At 37.9% G+C, this 21,814-nt stretch overlaps 1 protein-coding gene across 1 annotated transcript in view; it reads right to left on the reverse strand.

Annotated features, from left to right (window-relative positions):
- The window catches only part of ADAM18 (ADAM metallopeptidase domain 18), a 130,694-nt gene extending 118,419 nt beyond the window's left edge, over nucleotides 1-12,275 (reverse strand). The window contains exons 1-7 of the mRNA XM_060136316.1: nucleotides 12,221-12,275; nucleotides 11,642-11,721; nucleotides 5,076-5,131; nucleotides 2,842-2,920; nucleotides 2,495-2,571; nucleotides 1,504-1,678; nucleotides 544-609 (exon numbers count right to left, since the gene is read on the reverse strand). Of these exons, the coding sequence (XP_059992299.1) occupies nucleotides 544-609; nucleotides 1,504-1,678; nucleotides 2,495-2,571; nucleotides 2,842-2,920; nucleotides 5,076-5,131; nucleotides 11,642-11,721; nucleotides 12,221-12,275 (588 nt within the window). The remainder of the gene's footprint in view (nucleotides 1-543; nucleotides 610-1,503; nucleotides 1,679-2,494; nucleotides 2,572-2,841; nucleotides 2,921-5,075; nucleotides 5,132-11,641; nucleotides 11,722-12,220) is intronic.
- Between the last annotated feature and the right edge of the window lie 9,539 nt (nucleotides 12,276-21,814).

Below are 21,814 nucleotides of genomic sequence, written 5' to 3' on the forward strand. Positions count from 1 at the left end.
CCAAACCTATACAAGACCTGAAGTACAGTCATGCATCCTCAATATGAGAATTTTGTTCATTTTCTGTCATTTCATTTACCTTGAACTTAGGAGAACAAAACATAACTTGTTTCCCTAGAACTTAGCTAGAACAAAACATATAACTTGCTTTCTCCCTTTGCTTAGAAGGAGTGGCATATTTGTTTTGTAGACTACCCTTCCAATTAGGCTGAGGCAATTAGATATTATTGTATGTAGGGGTAGGGTTTGGAGGAGTTCTAATCTATGCTTCCATTGAGGATGTAGTCCTTTTGAAAACAAGAAAAATAGCTGGCAAGCTTCAGAAAATGATAGTTCACTTTACAAAAGCAGTTAGAGAGCCCAGAATACAAAATAAATGAATTAACAAAAACTTGGTGTATTCATAATTTTTAAGCATTCATTGCAAAAGCAAAATAAACTTTTATCAAAAAATGGTTTTAAAATTTTTATTATATCCTTGAAATCAGATTAAAGACGATTGTTAAATCATTTAAAAATAACAATGCAAAAAAAAGAACCTACCAGATTTTTATCCACAACAATATACATATCAAGATATTGGGGAAATAACTTGAAATAGCCAGGTGTCTGAAAAACATACAACATGAGTCTTGAGAAATTTCCAAAAATTTGCCTTCTATTGAAATTATGTTCAGAGATAAACTGAGAGACGAGTTGATACTGATTAAATATTAAGGTGATTTTCAACTACAAAATTTATGTACTATTCAGAAAATTCCAGTCCAAAGCATGCTGTGATTAATAAGAATTTTCAATGAGACTCCAAGCTATACAAGAACCCAGGTATATTTCGATTTTTGCAGTAGCTGAAATTAGAAATATTAAGTTTCCTTTCCTTAGCCTTGTGATAATTTTTCATAGTAATCTTCCATGTGCGCAGATTTTCTGCCACCAATTATTAGAAACTACTTTTGACAAACAATGTAGTTTAGAAAAATGTGACTAAAGTTTACAATCATAGGCAGTTCACTAGAGCCAGGAAAGTTATTTATGGCAGCTTACAGGTCTTTGTGGAGGAAGAATTCATCAGTTTGCTTTACATGTACCTTATGTAAGCCACTGATATTATTCATTTCTGAATTCTCACATTAACAAAGACTCATTTAGAAATCTAGATCACATATTATTTTCACCTAAATTACCAGAATAATTGAGGAAAAGGAATAATTTACATTAATTATCCAAATGCCCACACAAGAAAATTAGTTTTTTGCTTTATTTAATCTTATATTCACATATGTTTCCAAGGTTAATTACCTAAGTTTTTGCTAAACTTTCATCTAATAACAAGCATAACAAAGAACTTAATTTCTTTCTCCATCCATTTGAAAAGTCATGTAGAGCCATCATGAAAAAGTAAAACAAATTTAAAATTTGCATATCACCAAATTTTGCTCTGAAAGTATTTTTCATTTCATAAAATTATACTGAAAAATTTAAAATTAAACAGTCCACACTTACTTCTGAACTTTTTCTGACTTGATACTGTGAGCTATCATAGATATAAGTGTCATTTTCCCATAACAGAGGAATATTAGTTATATCATTTTTTTCTTCATGAATCATGTGCATGAATCCTGATACAGCTTCCATTGGTTCAATTCCATATGAGATGTTTTTAAACTGCAATATTCCCCTGAATGTTAAAATAATCAAAACAAATCTGATATGATTCTACTGAAACTATGAGAAATGTTGATGTTGGCCAAAAATTTTTTTACATTTAAAGTCACTTTATTTTTCTACTTATCTCTTTATTCTTTGAGGTGTTGCTCCAGAACTGGACCAGTAATAACACAGGATATGAATGGCTTTTTATTACAAATATTCTAATAAAAGTATTTTGATTATCTTAAAGAAAGAAGGTCAGTGGCACGCATCCATGTGCTAAAGGGGTTAAGACCTCTACCTAGGGTGTTGATTTTCTAAGCCAACCTTTAGGAGCCATAGACACTCTTTTCCTTGGTCTTAGGTCCCTTTCTTCTCTTTGAAATCTCTACCTCTCCTCTGACACTTCACGTCTTAAATCATTTATCTGTGTGGCTGAGTTAAAGGTGCTATGCGCCTAAGAATGACTATGAGCAGAGCCAAAGTACCTGTCAGACTCAGGCATTCCACACTGTCAACCATTCTAGGAAATTAAGACACGAGTTAAAACATAAAGAATTTGGGAAAACTAGATTAGTATGGAGAGACCCAATCAGCACCTCCCACACTCAAGATTGCTCAAAGCCTCAAGCAGCATATCCTGTTAGAATCAACAAGTAGCCTCCCATCTGGAATGGATGCTGCCAGGGTGACACACTTTATTTTATCAGTAATTCTGGTTCACGCCTTTGGGAATTGAAATAACAAAGGTGACTGTAAAACTAGAAAAGATACATAAAGGATCAACTTATAGACTAGCAAGATCTAGTACTGGCAAATGGAATGCCTTTAAACAGGCTACAACCTGAGTCCTGAACAAATGTTGAGTGATACAAGAGAATTTGGAAAACCTGCAACATATCCATGATAATTGCAATCCATCTGAAAAAAATACACAGAGAAAAACAAATGGATAAGTTCTTTTTGAAATGGACATCCCAGATATCTCACTTATACTTTTTACTTTCACTACCTTAGTACTTTAATATGAGTGGCCATTACCCAATGAAGTTGTGCCAGGTAGAAATAAGAACTAGTCCACATTATTCGATTTCAGTGAATGTGTAAAATAATATTCTAAACTTTCATAATATTTGTATTTTTAAAGAAAATCCAGAATAAGAAATCTGTAACAAAATACCTAAGTCTTACCTGAGCTAACAAAGGCTGAAAATGTTGGGTGTCATCTTTGTCATAAGAATAAACAACAGAAGCTGAAGATAAAAATGATCTAGGAAGAAATCCCCAAAACATGGTCAAATTGTGAACAGAAGACATAGAAAAATTATTCTTCATAATACAAATTTTCCTTTTGAGGGAGAAATTTAAAGTAGTGCATTATCTTGGCATATCCTATTGCCCCAATGCTTGTCATTTACAATAAATTAGGGGCAGAGGGAGGCATTTTAATTATAGTGACACATAATACTAAAATGCATGATAATGAACGGCCTAAATTGCTAGAAATATCAAATAGCGAAATAACATAGGTCTCAATTTCCAACAAAGAACTTTCAATTCTCTGTCATTATTGCTCATTAATTCCAGATTTTAAACTTGAATCTCAAAATTAAAATGTAGGGTTAGGACAGAATTTTGAAAGATTTTTTAGCATCACTACAAATTCATATTCACTAAGCTTAACTAAGTACCAATTCTTCCCAATAACCTGGGTCTGAATTTTCTTTCATTCTCCTCAGTAATTATTCAGAAACTTGACACCGCTCCTGTCAATCATCTCAATAACTTCCATGTCACCTCATCAGATCACCTGTACCCATCCTCACTCCTTATATTTATTCCCAGAGAATGACTACTTCTTTTGCTCAAAGCAAACACTTGTGCTATGCATCCTATTCTGCGCCATGTATTGAAGATACATACTTTATTGGTACTGTAATTTCAAACTCTTCCTCTCTACTGGTTTTTATCTTAACACTATTGAAAAGTTTATTGTCAAGTCATTATCATCCTAAATAACTCTCCCTTGGCCCTGTGTCCTCCTCTAGCTATTCCCTACATATTTTCAATTCTCAACAGATTTTACCAAAAGAGTGGTCTACACACAGTTTCTTTGCTTTGTCAATTCTTACTCACCCTGAACTGCTCTGGAAAAGATTCATAACCACCAGAATGTCAAATCCAAGAGACAGTTTTAAAATTATCATTGCACTGGACTTCTAGCATTATTTTGAAAACTGTGACCACTCACTCTAATCACTTAATTTACATCACACATCACTCTTCTGCTTCTCTTCCTACCTCCCTGACCCTTCTAGCTTGATCTCTTTCGGTAGAACCGAAAAGAGAAATATTGGTCTTTCCCAAGATTCCGTCTTTAGCCACAGTATATTTGTAAGCACTCTGTAAGCTCTCATTTAAAAAAAATTGCACCAAACTATTGATTACTGCTAAATCTATATCCCTATTGCCAATCTCTCCTTAGAGATTCAAATTTCTACATTCATATACCTAAGGGAAAAAAAAACCCACTTGAATATCTTATAAGCAATGCAAACCAAACTCACCCCTTCCTCACATAAATATCTCCTTCATTAATATCCCTCATTTTATTACACTATAACCTACCAATTTTCTTAAGCAACAACTAAATTATCCAAGATTCCTCACTGTTTCCCAATCATTCTACCAAATCTATCCTCAAGGTTTACTGAATTTTTCTTTCCAGCGCTATGATCATTGTTCAAGCCAATATCATCACTCACCCAAACTATTATATAATCATACAATTAGACACCTTACCTCCACTTTTACCCCCTCAGAAACAGCCTATAAAGACTCAACGGACCTATATAAGTACATGCTTAAAAACATTTTGGCTTCTAATACCCTTATCATGGCATTCTAGATCTTCTACAGTCCGGCTCCTGCCTACTTTTCCAAAATGTTTTACTTCTATCCTCAATAAACATGTCCTTCAGTCATTCACACTACTTTTTGCACACCACAAAAATCCAGTCTGTCTCACACCTGCACATGATTTCCTTGAAACAGAATGTCCCCCAACACTACCTCACTTCTTCACAGAGCTAACTGTCTTCGCTCAAGTCATCTCTTTCCAAAAAGCCTTCTCTGATTTCCAAAGAATACTATCTACACATTTATCTTAATAATGCATTATAAAACAGTTCTCCATTTCTCTATTGATGTGTTTGAATATATCTTTCTATATTATAAATTATTTACCTGTGCCCATGTTTTATTGCCTTTTGTATGCCTATGACTTTACCCAATAACTGATATACAATAGGTATCAAATGTACCTATGTATCAAATATACATTTGAATTGAAATAATCCTATTTGTAATTATTTTTAAAAATCAAGAAACCAAAAAGTTAAAATTTGAAAAGATAAAATACTTACTGCTTTTTGAGATGGATAAAATATGGTTTTCCTTCTATTGTAATGATATAAGCAACCTGTATATGAGCATCCAAAAAAATTTCAATAACACGTGTAAATAATATATGCAAAAAATGTTTTCTTCAAGTTATGCTCTCAAAACTGACAAAATTAGGAACAATATATAACTATCATATGTGCTTCCCTTCCCATGTGGATGTTGGAATCTTCAGGATTCTGAATTGAATTGCCTCCTATTCACCGTTACTCACATATCTGAGGGACAAGCTTGCTGATAATTACCTTTTGGCTTAGACACACACCACCAATTCACCATGCCCAAGGCAAATGCCAAGATGCCCACCTCACTTGAGAGAAACCTTTGCTTGCTTACTCCCAGACCTCCCGGGAAGTAAATTTTCCCGCTCATTGGAAGAGACACTCCTAAAAGATAGAACTACAAGAAACCTACTACATCTCTAGCAAGATAACACAATAAGTACCATTGCACTTTGTTTATCGAATGCAAACAATGAAATTCCTCTGGAATAGAAGGTAGGAGAGGATAGAGGAAGGGCAGAGACATGTCTAGAGAACCCTCTAGAAGATAACAGAAAATATAAGATTCATTAAATTATTTATTTGGTTAATTTAAAAAACTTATTTTAGCAAGAGAAGTAGCCATTTAGAAGTTTTCAGTTCTTTAACTTTTTATTAGAAAAGAGCAAGATTCATTGCAGCAGATAAATGTTCTGAGAAGAATCATTTGAATGGCACTCTACAAAGTCTAAGTGGACTCTTGAGGGGACCTGAAAATTGCACCCTCTAAAAATGCCTTCTTATTAAATAAATATGATGAAAAAATAAAGGAGAATATGATAGCACCAATAAAGTTTTAAATCCACATGTCTTACAAAGCAAAACAACAACAAAACTAGGATGCAATTAACAAGAAATGTACAAAACTGACAGGAGAGAAAAACTCAAAAAAGACATCATCCAGAGCTTCTACAACTTTTCATACACAGCATCCAACTGTTTGGAATTGTGTCCCCCTCCATCCAAATTTACATGTGAATTCCTAACCTCAGGCCCTCAGAATGTGACCTTATTCAGAGACAGGGCCTTAACAGAGGTAATCAAGTTCAGGAGAGGTCATTAGTATGGGCCCTAATCCAATGTGAGCAGTATCCTTGTAAAAAAAAGTAAATCTGGACACAGACATACACAACAGGAGAATCCCACATGAAGATTCATACGAAGACATCTATCTATAAGCTAACAATAGAGGCCTGGAGCAGAACCACCCCTCAAAGTCCCTAAAAGAACCAACCCTGTGAACACCTTGATCTTGGACTTCTAGCCTCCAAAACTATGAGACAGTAAGTTTCTGTTGTTTAAGCCACATTGTTCATGTTTCTTTGTTATGGAAGCTCTAGTAAATGAATACACCATTTTTTCCATTAAAAAATTACAACAAATGCTAAAGAACAAGATCAAATTTTTAAAAATACAAATAAAAAATAGAGAATAATAACAAAGCCACAGTAATATCTATAAAATAACCATGATTAAAATGAGAAGATGGAGAATTTCAGTAGAAGTATAGAATCTTTAATAAAGGAATTAAAATCAGAAAGACATTTCTGATTTTATAGAAGAAAAAATCAATATCTATTATTAAAAATTCAATAAAAGGGTATAAGAGAATATTAGACATAGCAGGGGATAAGATTGGTGACAGGAATATAGGTCAGTAGAAAATATCCAGATTGCAACACAGAGAGAAAAATATGAAAAAGAAAACAAGAGAAATGTGACCAATGAAAAATGTCTAACACTCATGTAATTATAGTCCAAAAAAATATGATAAAGATAAGACTAGGAAAGAAATGACATTTTAAAAATTCATGGCTGATATTTTCAAAGCTTATGAAAGGTATCAACCCACAGGCTCAAAATATTCTATTATTCCAAATCAGGATGAACACAAAGAAAGTAAACCTAGGCATGTCATGCTCAAACATTTAAAACAAAAGACAAAGAGAACATACTCAAAAATCAGTAAGAGAAAAATGACCCATTACTTTCAAAATAATTCTTAATAAATTATGTGTGGATGGATCTAGAGACTGTCATATAGAGTGAAGTTAAGTCAGAAAGAGAAAAACAAATTTTGTATATTAACGCATATATGTGGAATCTAGAAAAATGGTACAGATGAACCAGTTTGCAAGGCAGAAATAGAGACAGATGTAGAGAACATACGTATGGACACCAAGGGGGGAAAGTGGCGGGGGGCGGGTGGTGGTGGGATGAACTGGGAGACTGGGATTGACATATATATACCAATATATATAAAATGGATAACTAATAAGAACCTGCTGTATAAAAAATAAATTAAATAAAATTTAAAAAATAAATAAATAATGTGTAACTCTACGACTGAAACAATGGACACCAGAAGGCAATGGAATGACACCTTTAAAGTTTTGAAAGAAAAGTAGGAGTACGTATACTAACTTATATTAAGACTTCTAATAAAGCTACGGTAATTAAGGCAGTGGAATATGGGTCAAAATAGGAAAAACAGTCCAATGGCACAGATGATAAAAGGGTCAAGCCAACAAGAAGATATAACAATTGTAAATGTATATGCACTCAGCACAGGAGCACCTAAATGCATAAAGCAAATACTAACAAACACAAAAGGAAGAATTGAGAGTAACACAATAACAGTAAGGTTTTTAACACTCCACTTACATCAGCGGACAAATAATACAGACACAAAATTAATAAGGAAACACTGGCCTTAAATGACACATTACAAAATGCACTTCAGAGATACTTACAGAACATTATATCCAAAAGCAAAAGAATACACGCTCTTTTCAAATGCACTTGAAACATTCTCCAGAATAGATCACATATTATGCTAAAAACAAGTCTCAGTGAATTTGAGAAAACTGAAACCACATCAAGCATTTCTTTTCCCAACCACAGAGGTATGAGACTAGAAATCAAAACTAGAAAAAAACTGCAAAAAACACAAACACGTAGAGTCTGAACAATATGCTACTAAACAACTGATGTGTCACTGCGGAAATCAAATAGGAAATCAAAAAATACCTGGAGACAAATGAAAATGGAAACAAAGTGATCCAAATTCTATGGAATGCAGCAAAAGCAGTTCTAAGAGGGAAGTTTCTAGTGATACAAGCCTATCTCAGGAAACAAAATCTCAAATAAGCAACCTAAACTTACACCTAAAGGAACTACAAAAAGAAGAACAAACAAAACTCAAAGTTAGTATGAGGAAAGATAATGAAAAGATCAGAGCAGAAATAGATGACATAGAGACTTTAAAAAAAAATGAAACTAAGAGCTGGTGCTTTGAAAAGATAAATAAAATCAATAAAACTTTAGCCACACTCATCAAGAAAAATGAGGGCCCATATAAAATCAGAAATAAAAAGGAAGTTATAACAAACACACCAGAGCTACAAAAAATCATGAGAGTACTGTGAACAATTATGCACCAATAAAATGGACAATCCAGAAGAAATGGATAAATTCTTATAAATGTACAATCTACCAAGACTAAATCAAGAAGAAATACAAAATATGAACAGAATTGTAATGAACTGAATCAGTAATTTAAATAAACTCCCAACAAACAAAAGTCCAGGACCAGATAGCTTCACAGATGAATCCTACCAAACATTAAAAGAAGAGTTAACACTTGTCCTTCTCAAACTATTCCCAAAAATTAAAGAGGAAGGAACACTCCCTAACTTATTCTATGAAGCCAACATCAGCCTGATACCAAAACCAGACAAAGACATCACACACACAAAAAAATTATAGGATAACATCACTGATGAACATAGAGGCAAAAATCCTCAATAAAATATTAGCAAACCAAATTAAACAATATATTCAAAGGACCATACACCATGATCAAATTGGATTTATGTCAAAGACACAAGGATATTTCAATATCTACAAATCAAATATTGTGATACACCACATCAACAAATTCAAGAGTAAAAATCATATGATCATCTCAATAGATGCAGAAAAAGCTTTTGACAAAACTCAACATCATTTATGATACTCAACATAATAAAGTCCATATCGGACAAGCCCACAGCTAACATACTCAATGGTGAAAAACTGAAAGCTTTTCCTCTAAGACTAGGAAAAAAACAAGGATCCTCACTCTCATCACTTTTATTCAACATAGTACTGGAAAGCCTAGCCAGAGTAATCAGACAAAAAATAAATAAAAGAAAATCAAATTGAAATGCTAGAACTACAACAGTCACTGTTTCATACAACATGATACTATATATAGAATATCGTCAAGAGGCCACCAAAAAACTATTAGAACTAATAAATGAATTCAGTAAAGTTGCAGGATACAAAACTGATACACAGAAATCTGTTGCATTCTATACACTGACAATAAACTATCAGAAATAAAAATTAAGAAAACAATCCAATTTACAATTGCATCAAAAAGAATAAAATACCTAGGAATAAATCTAACCAAGGAGGTAAAAGACCTGTACTCAGAAAACCATAAGACACTGATGAGAGAAATTGAAGATGACACAAACAGATGGAAAGATACACTGTGTTCATGGATTCCAGGAATTAATATTGTTAAAATGACCATACTACCCAAGGCAATCTACAGATTCAGTGCAATCCCTATCAAACTACCAATGGCATGTGGCTAGAAGAGCCATACTCAAATAACTAGCTTCTGCAAGTTAGCAAATCAATGACAGCCCAAAGTTTCTGAAAGTCAGCCAATCAGTGACAGCCACAGCTTCTAGATAGGAGTAAGTGCCTCTCTCCTCTGACACTGCACTGATGAGGATTCTGAAAGTGAGAAGGCCAGCAAGTACTCTTCCTGTACTAACTGCACTAACACAGCTGAAAGCCTGACAGCACCTAAACACTCTCACTTCAGAAAGCCCATGGCTCCCTGACACCAGGCTTCCCAAAACCTTACATAACATTAACTCTGGCTTTCTTCAGAAAGACTGTGTTTACAACTGGCCCTTACAGGCAAATTGGAAGTTCCCCATTTTTTAAAATAACATATCAAGTTCAGTTTATAGTTTGTTCACAGGTTCACAATCTTTTCAACAGTTCAGCTCATTTATGATTAGTTATGAGTTTGAACGTGTGAGTTTCACTGACACAGCTGCAAGATTTTCAAATTCAATATTTTCAATTCTTTTTGAAATGTTTTGGAACTACTACCTATATTTTTATATGTGTATATTTAAACCCCAAAATGTCAAAAGGCAAGTGCAAATTTTGTAATGAATTTGCTAACAGTAGAAACTCCTCAACTGAGGAAAAAGTCCTTTTGAAGCTCTTTGTGCAGTTTGCAATTGTTCACTAAACATCAAAAATGGTGGAAAGTCAAATATAAACCAGCACATACTAACAGCTAGGCAAAAAAAATAAATGGTTTCCTCCTACAGTACCAAAGAAGGTCATATAACAAATTTGGGGGATTAAGAAAAATTCAGAGGAAGAAGATGTAAGACTTGTAGCAGGCACTGTACTGGTTTTCCACTCTGTGTATCAGCAGTCTTTCTGCCCAAACGTCTAGCTGAATGCACAACTACCAGAAATACCTTTTGATTCCAAAATTGCAAGCAAATTTTCAAGTGCCAAGTTAAAATCCACTGCCACTATCAAAGAAGTAACACCAGCTGGCCCTATGTTTAACACCTGTGGACCCTCATCCTGTAAATATCTATCTAAATGGGTCCATTTTACCCAAGATGATTTAAAATTACACTGGCCAAAATGAAGAACTTTTGACATTCCCAAATTAGTTTATCTCCACATGCAATTGGGAAAAAAAAAAGTGTAACAACTAGGCAAAATGAGTGGGAAGCTTATTTAATTGGTATCTAGAGCCTCTAAACACAACACGGAGAAAATTGTTCCCCTCCAAGCTATGGCTGAAAAGCTGACCCAGACTGTCTCTTAACTTGAAAAATCAGCTCATCTTTCTCACTTTCACTCACTGATCACTTTCAGCTCTTCCCTGACTAACTGAAAGTTGAGGTAAGTAGCTGCGGGCAAATCCGCAGGCCTAGGACTTGGGGCGGGGCCCAGAAAACTCAGTAATCAAGATGAGTACTATTTCAATGCAATACTTTAAACAATCAAAATTAATGCAAAACTTCCGTGATGGAAAAAAATATCAATACCTTCAAGGAAGACAGGATCTGACCTGGTCTAACCTCATTCAGCCTCATCCTAATCCCAGTTCTTTGCTACTCCCTTAAATTCTGCACCTGAGTCAAGCACTTTGCTTGCCTTTCCCTAGTGCTGGCCCCGGTGGATCCTCCTTAGAATCCTTCATCCTCAACAGAAACACACACACACAGGGTCACACACACAAATACACATCAAAATGCTCCTCCCTGTGAACCTGGCCTGAGTGGTCAGCTGTGCCTCCAAGAGCTGGAGCCCACCTTCAGCTACTAGGGTCTTGATATTAAAAGCAACTTAACACAATTTAAGAAATAAAAATATTTTTTCCCAATTACATTAGTTTCTGGATGTTCTATTGCCTCGGATGTTGAAATCTTTTCAGGAACTGTGGTCTGCAGAAAGGTTTTATGAGGATCTAAAACAAAAAATAAGCAGTTACTGTGATACTTGTAATCTTGCATTATTCATTTCTAAACCCAATTCATTTGTTTCTCTACATTACCAAGTTTTTCTTATAATCTATGCATCTACTTTTCCTTTCTGCTGTCCTTCGGTCATTCTTACCGATAAATTTCTTAAGCCTTGTCAAATCTTAACTTTTTATTCGCTACACACACACACACACACACACACACACACACACACAAAGTCAGACTGCTGTAGGTAGAAAAAGTCCACACCTTTCATTTCTGTCCGTTTTACAGACAAGGAAACCACCCCACGGAAATGAAAAGATTTCCCCCGGAGTCTGCCTCTCTGCCTCCTTAGCTGCAGACCTCGAGGCCAAGGGTCGGGAGGCTGTGGGGGGTGAAGGCGAGGGGCGAGGGGAGGGAGGGAGTACTGAGCCTGGATCCTGGACCAACGAGGGCAGCCCCCCGACAGAACAAAACGAGGGGAACGGTCTCTAGACTCACTGCGGCCCCCGTGCAGCCCGCCTAGGCCAGTGAACAGGACCAGCAAGAGGAACATGGCTCCGCTGACTTGGAGCCGCCCTGGCGCAACAGCGACGTCCGTTGCGCTGAGGGCGGAGCGCGGGAGCAAGACGCGCGCCAGCAGGGGGCGCACGGGGAAAGCGCCGGAAAGAAAAAGCCGGCGGAGCGCTCGGCGGCCTCGGGCCGCGGCGGGCGCGCGCGCCCAGCGTGCCGCGGATGGGCCGGTAGGGCGTGGGGGAAACTTTCGCTCCCTAGTTAAGGAAGGAAAAGCCGCGCGAGTTCCAGTTCTCAGATGAAGCGGGTGCCTGGTTTTGTTTGCGTCTTTTCCTTAGGCCGGCGGTTTTAGTTTTTGTTTTTGTTTTTGCGGTACGCGGGCCTCTCACTGTTGTGGCCTCTCCCGTTGCGGAGCACAGGCTCTGGACGCGCAGGCTCAACGGCCATGGCTCACGGGCCCAGCCGCTCCGCGGCATATGGGATCCTCCCGGACCGGGGCACGAACCCATGTCCCGTGCATCGGCAGGCGGACTCTCAACCACTGCACCACCAGGGGAGCCCAGGCCGGCGGTTTTTGAAGTAATTTCTAATCCCAGTGAAGAGAAGGAGCAAGGATGAAAATGCTCAAGTTACTGACAGCAAACAAGGTTCCTCCTAGTACATTACTTACCGCAGGAGGCGGCAAAATGCGTGTATTTGCAAAGACTGGTGCGAACACGGTGGCTTCTCTACATTTCATGGTTGGATATGCCATTGCTAGACAGCCATGGAATGCAGAAGACCCCATATACGATCCTTGTCCGAGTATAGACTCTTCCAAAAAATCTTCCTTAGTACCCTAAGTTATTATTGCCACACTCTGTAATCTTGCAGCCCCTAGTTTTTACGTGTTTACCTAGCCCTTTGTACGTTCTGCGTCTATTAGGACCAAGAACAGTTTGATTTCTTGACGTCTGTAGGCGTTCTTTCCTTCGCAGATCCTAGCCCACATCACATTAAATACATTAAAATACAGCCATACTCGATCCTGACTCTAAGTTTGCTTTAACAAATGTTGAAATCATGTCTATAAATTCACTTTGAAACTGCTTGGCAGTCCTGAAAAACCAAGAGAAGTTATTAGCAGAATAGAACAGTAACAATCTTTAAAAAGAATCAAGTGGCAGGAAATAAAGTCACAAGTGTTGGAATAAATAGTAGAATGGATACTTACTGCTTTGTGGATTTGCAGTTTGGAATATCCGATCGACAAACTCTCCCAGGAAGGAACAAGAAAGGATTTTTAAAAATAGAAAATACCAAAATAAAATTAAGAGGTAAGGAGAATAGAAGTAGAACTGTTAATAATAGCATTTTCCAGAAAGAGAAAAATTTAAATAATTAGGAGGAAATATTTAAAGGGATAATGGGGAAAGTTTCTCTTAACTTGAAAAATAAGAGAATGACTTAAGAAAGGACCCAAGTGTTAAAAACTGGGCTTTGGAGGAAAAACAAATCTGAAATTTTAAATGACAGGAAAGATTCTGAAATCTTCCAGAGGAAAAGAACAGAGCACCTATCAAGGGACAAGAGTCAGATTGACATTAACAGCTATACTAGGTGCATGAAATCAGTGGGTTATTAAAGTGTTGACTTCCAAACAGCTAAGGATGGCAGCCTTAGCTGCCATCACACTAAGCCAGCCTCTTGCATACACTTTTAGAGGAGGGCCAAAGAACTGAGTCAAGTGGGCATCACTGAATACAGTACTCTTGGAATTTACCTGGACTCTACAGCTAAAATCAGACCACTGAATTGGTCAAATTTCTGTACACTTGAGTTTCTGACAGTTCTGTCACTATTGCAAAACTAATTTCCTCTGTGGATACCGACCAGATTTCTAGTGTACATTAACACTGGACAATGCTGTTGGTGTGCATGCAAAGCCTATAGCCTCTCTGACACATCAAACACCCTGAAAACAAATAAGTGTGTGCTTAAAATGGACACAGATAAAGGATATTGCCTTTGTATGGATCTGGGCTAAAGCAGTGTAAGAATATCTTTAAGAAACTCATGAGTGTGGAGTTAGCTACAAAGTAGCTCTTGCCCAAGGTACCTATTGTTCCTATTGGCACTGCCTGTCACTTGCAGAGAGATTGCAGTGGGTCACTCACTCACCTAATCATTAAGGAAAAAGTAAATTTTCACTTGAGCTAATTCTTATTTTTTGGGGGGCGGGTATAGTTGTTTCCCAATGTTGTGCTAATTTCTACTGTACACCGAAGTGGAGTTCCCTGTGCTATACAGCAGGTTCTCATTAATTATCTATTTTATCCATAGTAGTGTATATATGTCAATCCCAATCTCCCAATTCATCCCACTGCCCCCCCCTTCCCCCTCTTGGTGTCCATATGTTTATTCTTTACATCTGTGTCTCTATTTCTGCCATTTACAGGCAACTCTGCAGGATCTACATTATCCTTGATTCCATAGTACATGTTCAGAAAACACGTTTTTGCACCTGCTCTCTAGCTTTCACATGGTATATCCATGTCTGAGGTTGGCAAGGCTGGACCAAGGGTCTAGGCAGCTCAGCTGGGTTCAGGAAACTATTTCACAAGCCAATAAACTGCAGAGGGAGATTTGCAAATGTAGTGGCTGGAAAAGCCACAACGCTTCTCTTCAAATCTTCCTGGAGCTGACCTACTGCAAGTAGTTGTCACTCTGGCTGAAATGTGTTGTATTATAGCCATGCACTAGCCGCTTATATTATTGATTGTGAAATATCCTTTCATCAGGATCCACAGAGCGACATGCAAGAAAATAAAGAAGATATAAATAAGTGGAAATATCCCATTTTCGTGAATTGGAAGATTTATTACTGTTAAGATCAATACTACCCAAAGCTTTCTACCAGCTAAATGCAGTTATTATCCCAATGGCATTTTTTGCAGAAATTAAAAAACCCATCCTAAACTTCATTCGGAATCTCAAGAAGCCCAAATACCCAAAACAATCAAAGAAAACCATGCAGGTATCACACAAGTTATTTCTGCTCAGTCAAGCTTTCAGTAGTCTATTTTTCAAAGAGAACAACCTGTAGTACAAGACTGTTTAGAGAAGGCCCAATTTAAACATCTCTATGGATGAGAATGAAAATAATATGTACAGTACAAATTTAGTCACCTGCCATCAAAAGAAAGTATTTGAGTTGGCAAAAATGATCCCAAACCACGTGATTTGGCATCTGAAGACACCTTCTAACAAAAAACTGTAACCTCCTAATGATAACATTTCTGGATACAAAGAGAACTACATAGAGAACTACATAAAGCTTTCTGTAATGGTGGGACTTGGTAGGCACAGGCAAGACAGGAGAAAAAGTGTCTCTCAAAAGCCAAATGCTAACTTTCACCCAGTACTCAAAGTTTCTCTCAACTTTGAAGTAAAGTTATGTAGTCAGAATTTTCCCTTCTAGGTTAAAGTTTTTCTCTCAGCTTCTTGGGAAACGTCGGCTAGGTATCCAAACAGTTTTTAGATCACACTTGTGGTGGGCCTATTTCATGAAATTTAAATTAATTTTTCCTTGAGCAACCAAATAGGAGAAGCACCATTCCTGCCTCCAAATCTCTTCTAGACTTCAGGTGAAAACAGAAAAAAAGAAAAAAGAAATGACCCCCAAACCCTGGAAAAGTTCAGTAAGCCCAGAATTATGGAGGATATTCCAATATAATTTATCAAGGAGAACATATAAACCACTGTACGTGAGCTTCAATATTGGAATAGGAGCAAATTTCCTGTTGGCATATTTGGCCAAAGAAGACACAGAGAAGCTAGAAGAGGACAGGGATTTAATTGAATTTTTTGTGTTTAACAATTCCCTGAACCAAAAACCCAAGAAGGTACTGTTACATCCGATTGGCTAAAAGAAAGCCTCAATTAAAAATCACCTTGTAATTAAGTGGTAGTGTTCCCAATTATAGGATTCACAGAGGCCATCGGTGCTGTAACCTAATATGGCCAGGTTAAGGACTATGGAACTCAACTGATTCAATCATTTGAAAGAGTATTGTGTGAAATATCACATCCTGCGCATTCACACAGATGCACGTAACTATTCGATTGGATATTCCAGAACTTCTCCAAAGAAGTTAAAATTAAAACCAAATATGATAACTCAGTTAAGGATTGTGAAGAAGCTACTTCCATAATACCTTAGTTAAATACTCAGATCCTATAAGCAGAATTTTCTGTCACTGTTTAATTACAGAGAGAAATAATTAGAAAACTGGTAGAAATGTAACAGGCCAAGATTCAAAAAGCCTACCTTAGACTTTCATCTTTTAAATATATACTTGGACAGATTCTTACAGAAAGCATTTCTGGGGTTAGAGAGACCAGCCGAAAACAGAATAGAAAGGATCCTGATCCTTTTTCCAGCCTGCTCATAAGCATCCCAAAAGCCCATGAAGCCCTTGCTTGAACTTTTGAAAAGAAGACAAGATCTTGGATATTATGAAGTTATAAAGCTTACTAGATCTCCAGCGATCTGAAAACAATAAGCAAATCCTTCTACAATACTTATTACATTTAAGAAATTATCACGGCAGTCTTTGCCGATTGAAAAGAACGCAGTCCTCCTCAGAGTGAATATTACAAATGTGCCAAGCTCCAAGATAAATTCTTCGTCACTGAAATTAAGGAAAATGGATTGACAATAATTTTCTCCTCTTCCTTAAAAACTGGTTAGTGTATTTACATATACGTTTGGTGGTTTCATTTTAAAACAAAATTGGATACCTAAGCTTCTGCACCCATTTCCAATGTGGGAAGGGGGGAAGTTTACCCACACCAGCAAGCAATTCTCTGACACCCGCTGCGTGTGCTACTATTCAACTCAATTCTAACACTGTTTATGTGGAGATAGTGCCAGACCCCACAGATGAAGGGTTCAACCCCAAAAGACTGCCCCCTCCCCTCACACTTCAGATACCAATCCCAAATCCACGTTGTCACCTGTGCTTCTGACAAACCAGCTGTCAACTGCAGGTTCCCACGATGCCCTCCTTGAGTTTGCTACAGTGGCTCACAGAACTCAGAGATAACACATTACTTATTAGATTACCTATTTATTATGAAAGGACTTAACTCAGGAACAGCCAGCTAGAAAAGATGAATAGGGCAAGGTATGGGAAAAAGTCAAAAGCCATCTTGCCTTCTCCAAGTGCACCACTCTCATTGTATCTCCATTGTATCTGGTGTTCACCAACCCAGAAGCTCTCTGAACCCCATCCTTTTGGGTTATTATGGAGGCTTCATTACATAAGCATAATTGATTAAATCATTGGTCACTGGTGATTCAACTCAATCTTCAGCTCCTCTCCCCTCCCTGAAGGTGTGGGGGGCGGGTGGTATACATTCATTCAATCACATCTTCTTTATCCATTCATCCATTGATTGACACAATTTGTTTCCATATCTTGCCTATTGTGAATAATGCTGCAATGAACATGGGAGGGCAGATATTTTTTCCAGATCCTGTTTCCCTTTTATATGGGTATATACCCAGAGGTAGACGGATGGATCATATGGTAGTTCTATTTTTAATATTCTGAAGAAACTTAATACCATTTTCCATAGTGGCTGTACCAATTTACATTCTAACCAACAGTGCGCAAGTGTTTCCTTTTCTCCACATCTGTGCCAACACTTATCTCTTCTCTTTTTGATAATAGCCAATCTAACAGGTGTGAAGTCTCACTTTAGCTTCAATTTGCGTTCCCTGATTTGCATTCGCTGATGATTAGCTATGTTAAGCATCTTTTCATATAGCTGTTGGCCATTTGGATGTCTTCTGAAAAATGTCTCTTCAGGTCTTTGGCCAATTTTTTAGTTGAGTTGTTTTTTTTGATATTGAGTTGTATGAGCTGTTTGTATATTTTGGATATTAACCCCTTATTAGTCATATCATTTGCAAATATTTTCTCCCATTCAGTAGGCTGTCTTTTCATTTTGTTGATGGTTTCCTTTGCCGTGCAAAAGATTTAAGTTTAATTAGGTCCCATTTGTTTCTTTTTGCTTTTATTTCCTTTGCTTAAGGAGACAGACCCCAAAAAATATTGCTATGATTGATGTCAAGAGTGATCTGCCTATGTTTTTCTCTAGGAGTTTTATGGTTTCTGTTCTTATATTTAGATCTTTACTCCACTTTGAGGGTTGCTTTTTTTTTTTGTAGTATATGGTGTAGAGAATGTTCTAATTTCATTCTTTTACATGTAGCTGTCTAGTTTTCCCAGCACCACTTATTGTCTTTTCTCCATTGTATATTCTTGCCTCATTTGTTGTAGATTAATTGACCATAGTTGTGTGAATTTATTTCTGGGCTTTCTATCCTGTTCCATTGAACTATATTTCCGTTTTTGTGCCAGTACCATACTGTTTTGATTACTGTAGCTTTGTAATATAGTGTGAAGTCAGGGAGCCAGATTCTTGCAGCTCTGTTCTTTGTTCTCAAGATTACTTTGGCTGCTGGGGTCTTGGGTGTTTCCCTACAAATTTTTAAATTATTTGTTCTAGTTCTGTGAAAAATACCATTGGTGTTTTGATAGTCATTGCACTGAATCTGTAGACTGATTGGTTAGTATGGTCATTTTAACAGCATTAATTCTTCCAATCCATGAACATAGTGTATCTTTCCATATGTTTGTGTTGTCTTCAGTTTCTTTCATCAGTGTCTTATAGTTTTCTGAGTACAGGTCTTTTACATCCTTAGGTAGATTTCTTCTAGGTATTTTATTCTTTTTGATGCAATGGTAAATGGGATTGTTTCCTTAATTTCTCTTTATGATAGATCATTGTTGGTATACAGAAATGCAACAGATTTCTGTATATTAATTTTATATCCTGCAACTTTACTTAATTCATTGATGAGCTATAGTGGTTTTCTGGTGGTGTTTTCTGGGTTTTCTATGTATAGTATCATGTCATCCGCAAACAGTGACAGTTTTACCTCTTCCTTTCCAATTTGGATTCCTTTTATTTCTTTTTCTCTTCTGATTGCTGTGGCTAAAACTTCCAATACCACATTGAATAAAAGTGGCAAGAGTGGGCATCCTTGTTTTGTTCCTGATCTTAGAGGAAATGTTTTCAGCTTTTCACAGTGAGTATGTTGTTAGCTGTGGGTTTGTCATAAATGACCTTTATTATGTTGAGGTATGTTCCCTCTATGCTTTTTGGAGAGTTTTTATTGTAAATGAATGTTGCATTTTGTCAAAAGCTTATTCTGCATCTCTTGTAATGATCATACAGTTTTTATTCTTTGATTTAATAATGTGGTGTATCACATTGATTGAATTGCGAATATTGAAAAATCCTTGCATCACTGCACTGGGATAAATCCCACTTGATCACAGTGCATGATTCTTTTAATATATTGTTGGATTTGGTTTGCTAATATTTTGTTGAGAATTTCTGAATCTATCTTCATCAGTGATATTGACCTATAATTTTCTTTTTTGTGATATCATTGTCTGGTTTGGTATCAGGGTGATGGAAGCCTCAAAGAATGAGTTTGGGACTGTTCCTTCCTCTGTAATTTTTTGGAATAGTTTCAGAAAGGTAGGTGTTAACTCTTCTCTAAATATTTGGCAGAATTCACCTGTGAAACCAACTGGTCCTGGAATTTTGTTTGTTGGGAGTTTTTAAATTACAGATTCAATTTTATTACTGGCAATTGATCTGTTCATATTTTCTATTTCTTCCTGGTTCAGTCTTGGGAGAGTGTACACTTCCTGACCTTGGAGAAACGGCCTTCTGAGGAGATGTCCTCTTTGTCCCAGAAGCACACTTCCTTCTCGTCACCCAAGCTCTAGGGGCTCTCCCCTATGTGGGCTGCGTGGGTCCTTCTGTTGTGGCAGGCTGATTATGTGGGTGGTCTGTTTGGCTTTGTTGGCCCCTGGTCCAGTTGGTTGTCAGGCCCTGCCTTGTGCAGAGGCTGTTAGCTGCTGGTTGGTGTGGACAGGTCACAAGGCAGCTGACTGCAGAACCACAGAGGGCCCCAGGGCTAGTGCTGGCTCACTGGTGGGTGAAGCCAGGTCCTGTAGTTAGTGCCAGTCTACTGGCAGGTAGAGCCAGATCCTGGAGTCTGGTTGCAGGGCCCAGGGATCCCAGAGCTAGTGTCAGATTCCTTGGGGTGGGGTCGGGGGTGTTGTTCCTGACACAGTTCAGTGTGGGGTCTGGAGTGTCCTGAAGCTTGTGTTGGCCTGCTAGTGGGCAGGGCTGGGGCCCAGCTAGTCCCAGGGCAGGGTCTGGCCTGCTTTTGGAGGGCTGGATCCCCCGTCTGTGGGACTGTGGTTTTCTTGCATCTAGTATCTGCCCTCTGGTGGGTGAGGCTGGTCCAAAGGCTAGAACAGGTTCCCTGCAGGGCGGGACCAGGGTCCAGGGGTTTCTGGGACTGGTACCTGCCCACTGGTTCGTGGAGCTGTGTCCAGGGCCCTCTGGTAGGAAGGGCTGTGTCTAGAGGGAGCTGTGGGCTCAGGAGATCTTAAGGCAGCCTGTCTGCTGATGGGTAGAGCTATGCTCCCTCCCCCAATTAGTTGCTTGGCCTGAGGGATCCCAGCACTGGTGTCTACAGGCTGTCGGGTGGGCCAGATCTTGGCATTAATGAGGTAGAGGGAGGATTCAACAATGGCACCTGCCAGCACCAGCATCCATGCGGTAGAAGGAGCCCCTGAGAATGGCTGCCTCCTGTGTCTATGTCCCCAGGATGAGCTGCAGCTGCCCGCTTCCTCTCTAGGAGACTCTCCAAGACCATCAGGTAGGTTTGGCCCAGGCTTCTATCAAATTACTTCTTTTGCCCTAGGTCCTGGTGCACAAAAGATTTTGTGTGAGACTTTTAAGCCTTTTTTTAAAAAAATAAATTTATTTATTTATCTATTTATTTATTTTTGGCTGCGTTGGGTCTTCATTGCTGCATGTGGGCTTTCTCTAGTTGCAGAGAGCAGGGGCCACTCTTCGTTGCGGTGTGCAGGCTCTCACAACAGTGGCTTCTCTTGTTACGGATCACGGGCTCTTAGGCATGTAGGCATCAGTAGTTGTGGCATGTGGGCTCAGTAGTTGTAGCACACGGGCTTAGCTGCTCTGCGGCATGTGGGATCTTCCCAGACCAGGACTCGAACCCATGTCCCCTGCATTGGCAAGCAGATTCTTAACTACTGCACCACCAGGGAAGTCCCTTTTTTAAAAAATTTATTATGGGAAACATTAGTTCATTGGTAAAGGATTTTATTTCACCATAAAAAGGCAAACTGGAATAAACACCATCTCTCTTAAGGCAGACATTACAGCTATTTTTTAAGTATTTCTGAGTTTCACTTGGAGAAGCCAACGATTATAAAATTTAACAAGTTTGCAGCCTTAAATAGAGAGTGAAGTCCTGTGAGACTCCCAAAATTAATCCCTGCTGGCTTTCAAAGCTAAATGCTCTGGGGGCTCATCTTCCTGATGCTGGACCCCTGGGCTAGCAAGCCTGAAGTTGGGCTCAGAACTCTCATTCCTGTGGGAGAAACTCTGCAATATAATTGTTCTCCAGTTTGTGAGTCA

This window comes from Lagenorhynchus albirostris, chromosome 21 (assembly GCF_949774975.1).
Source record: "Lagenorhynchus albirostris chromosome 21, mLagAlb1.1, whole genome shotgun sequence".
In the NCBI taxonomy this organism is placed as follows: domain Eukaryota; kingdom Metazoa; phylum Chordata; class Mammalia; order Artiodactyla; family Delphinidae; genus Lagenorhynchus; species Lagenorhynchus albirostris.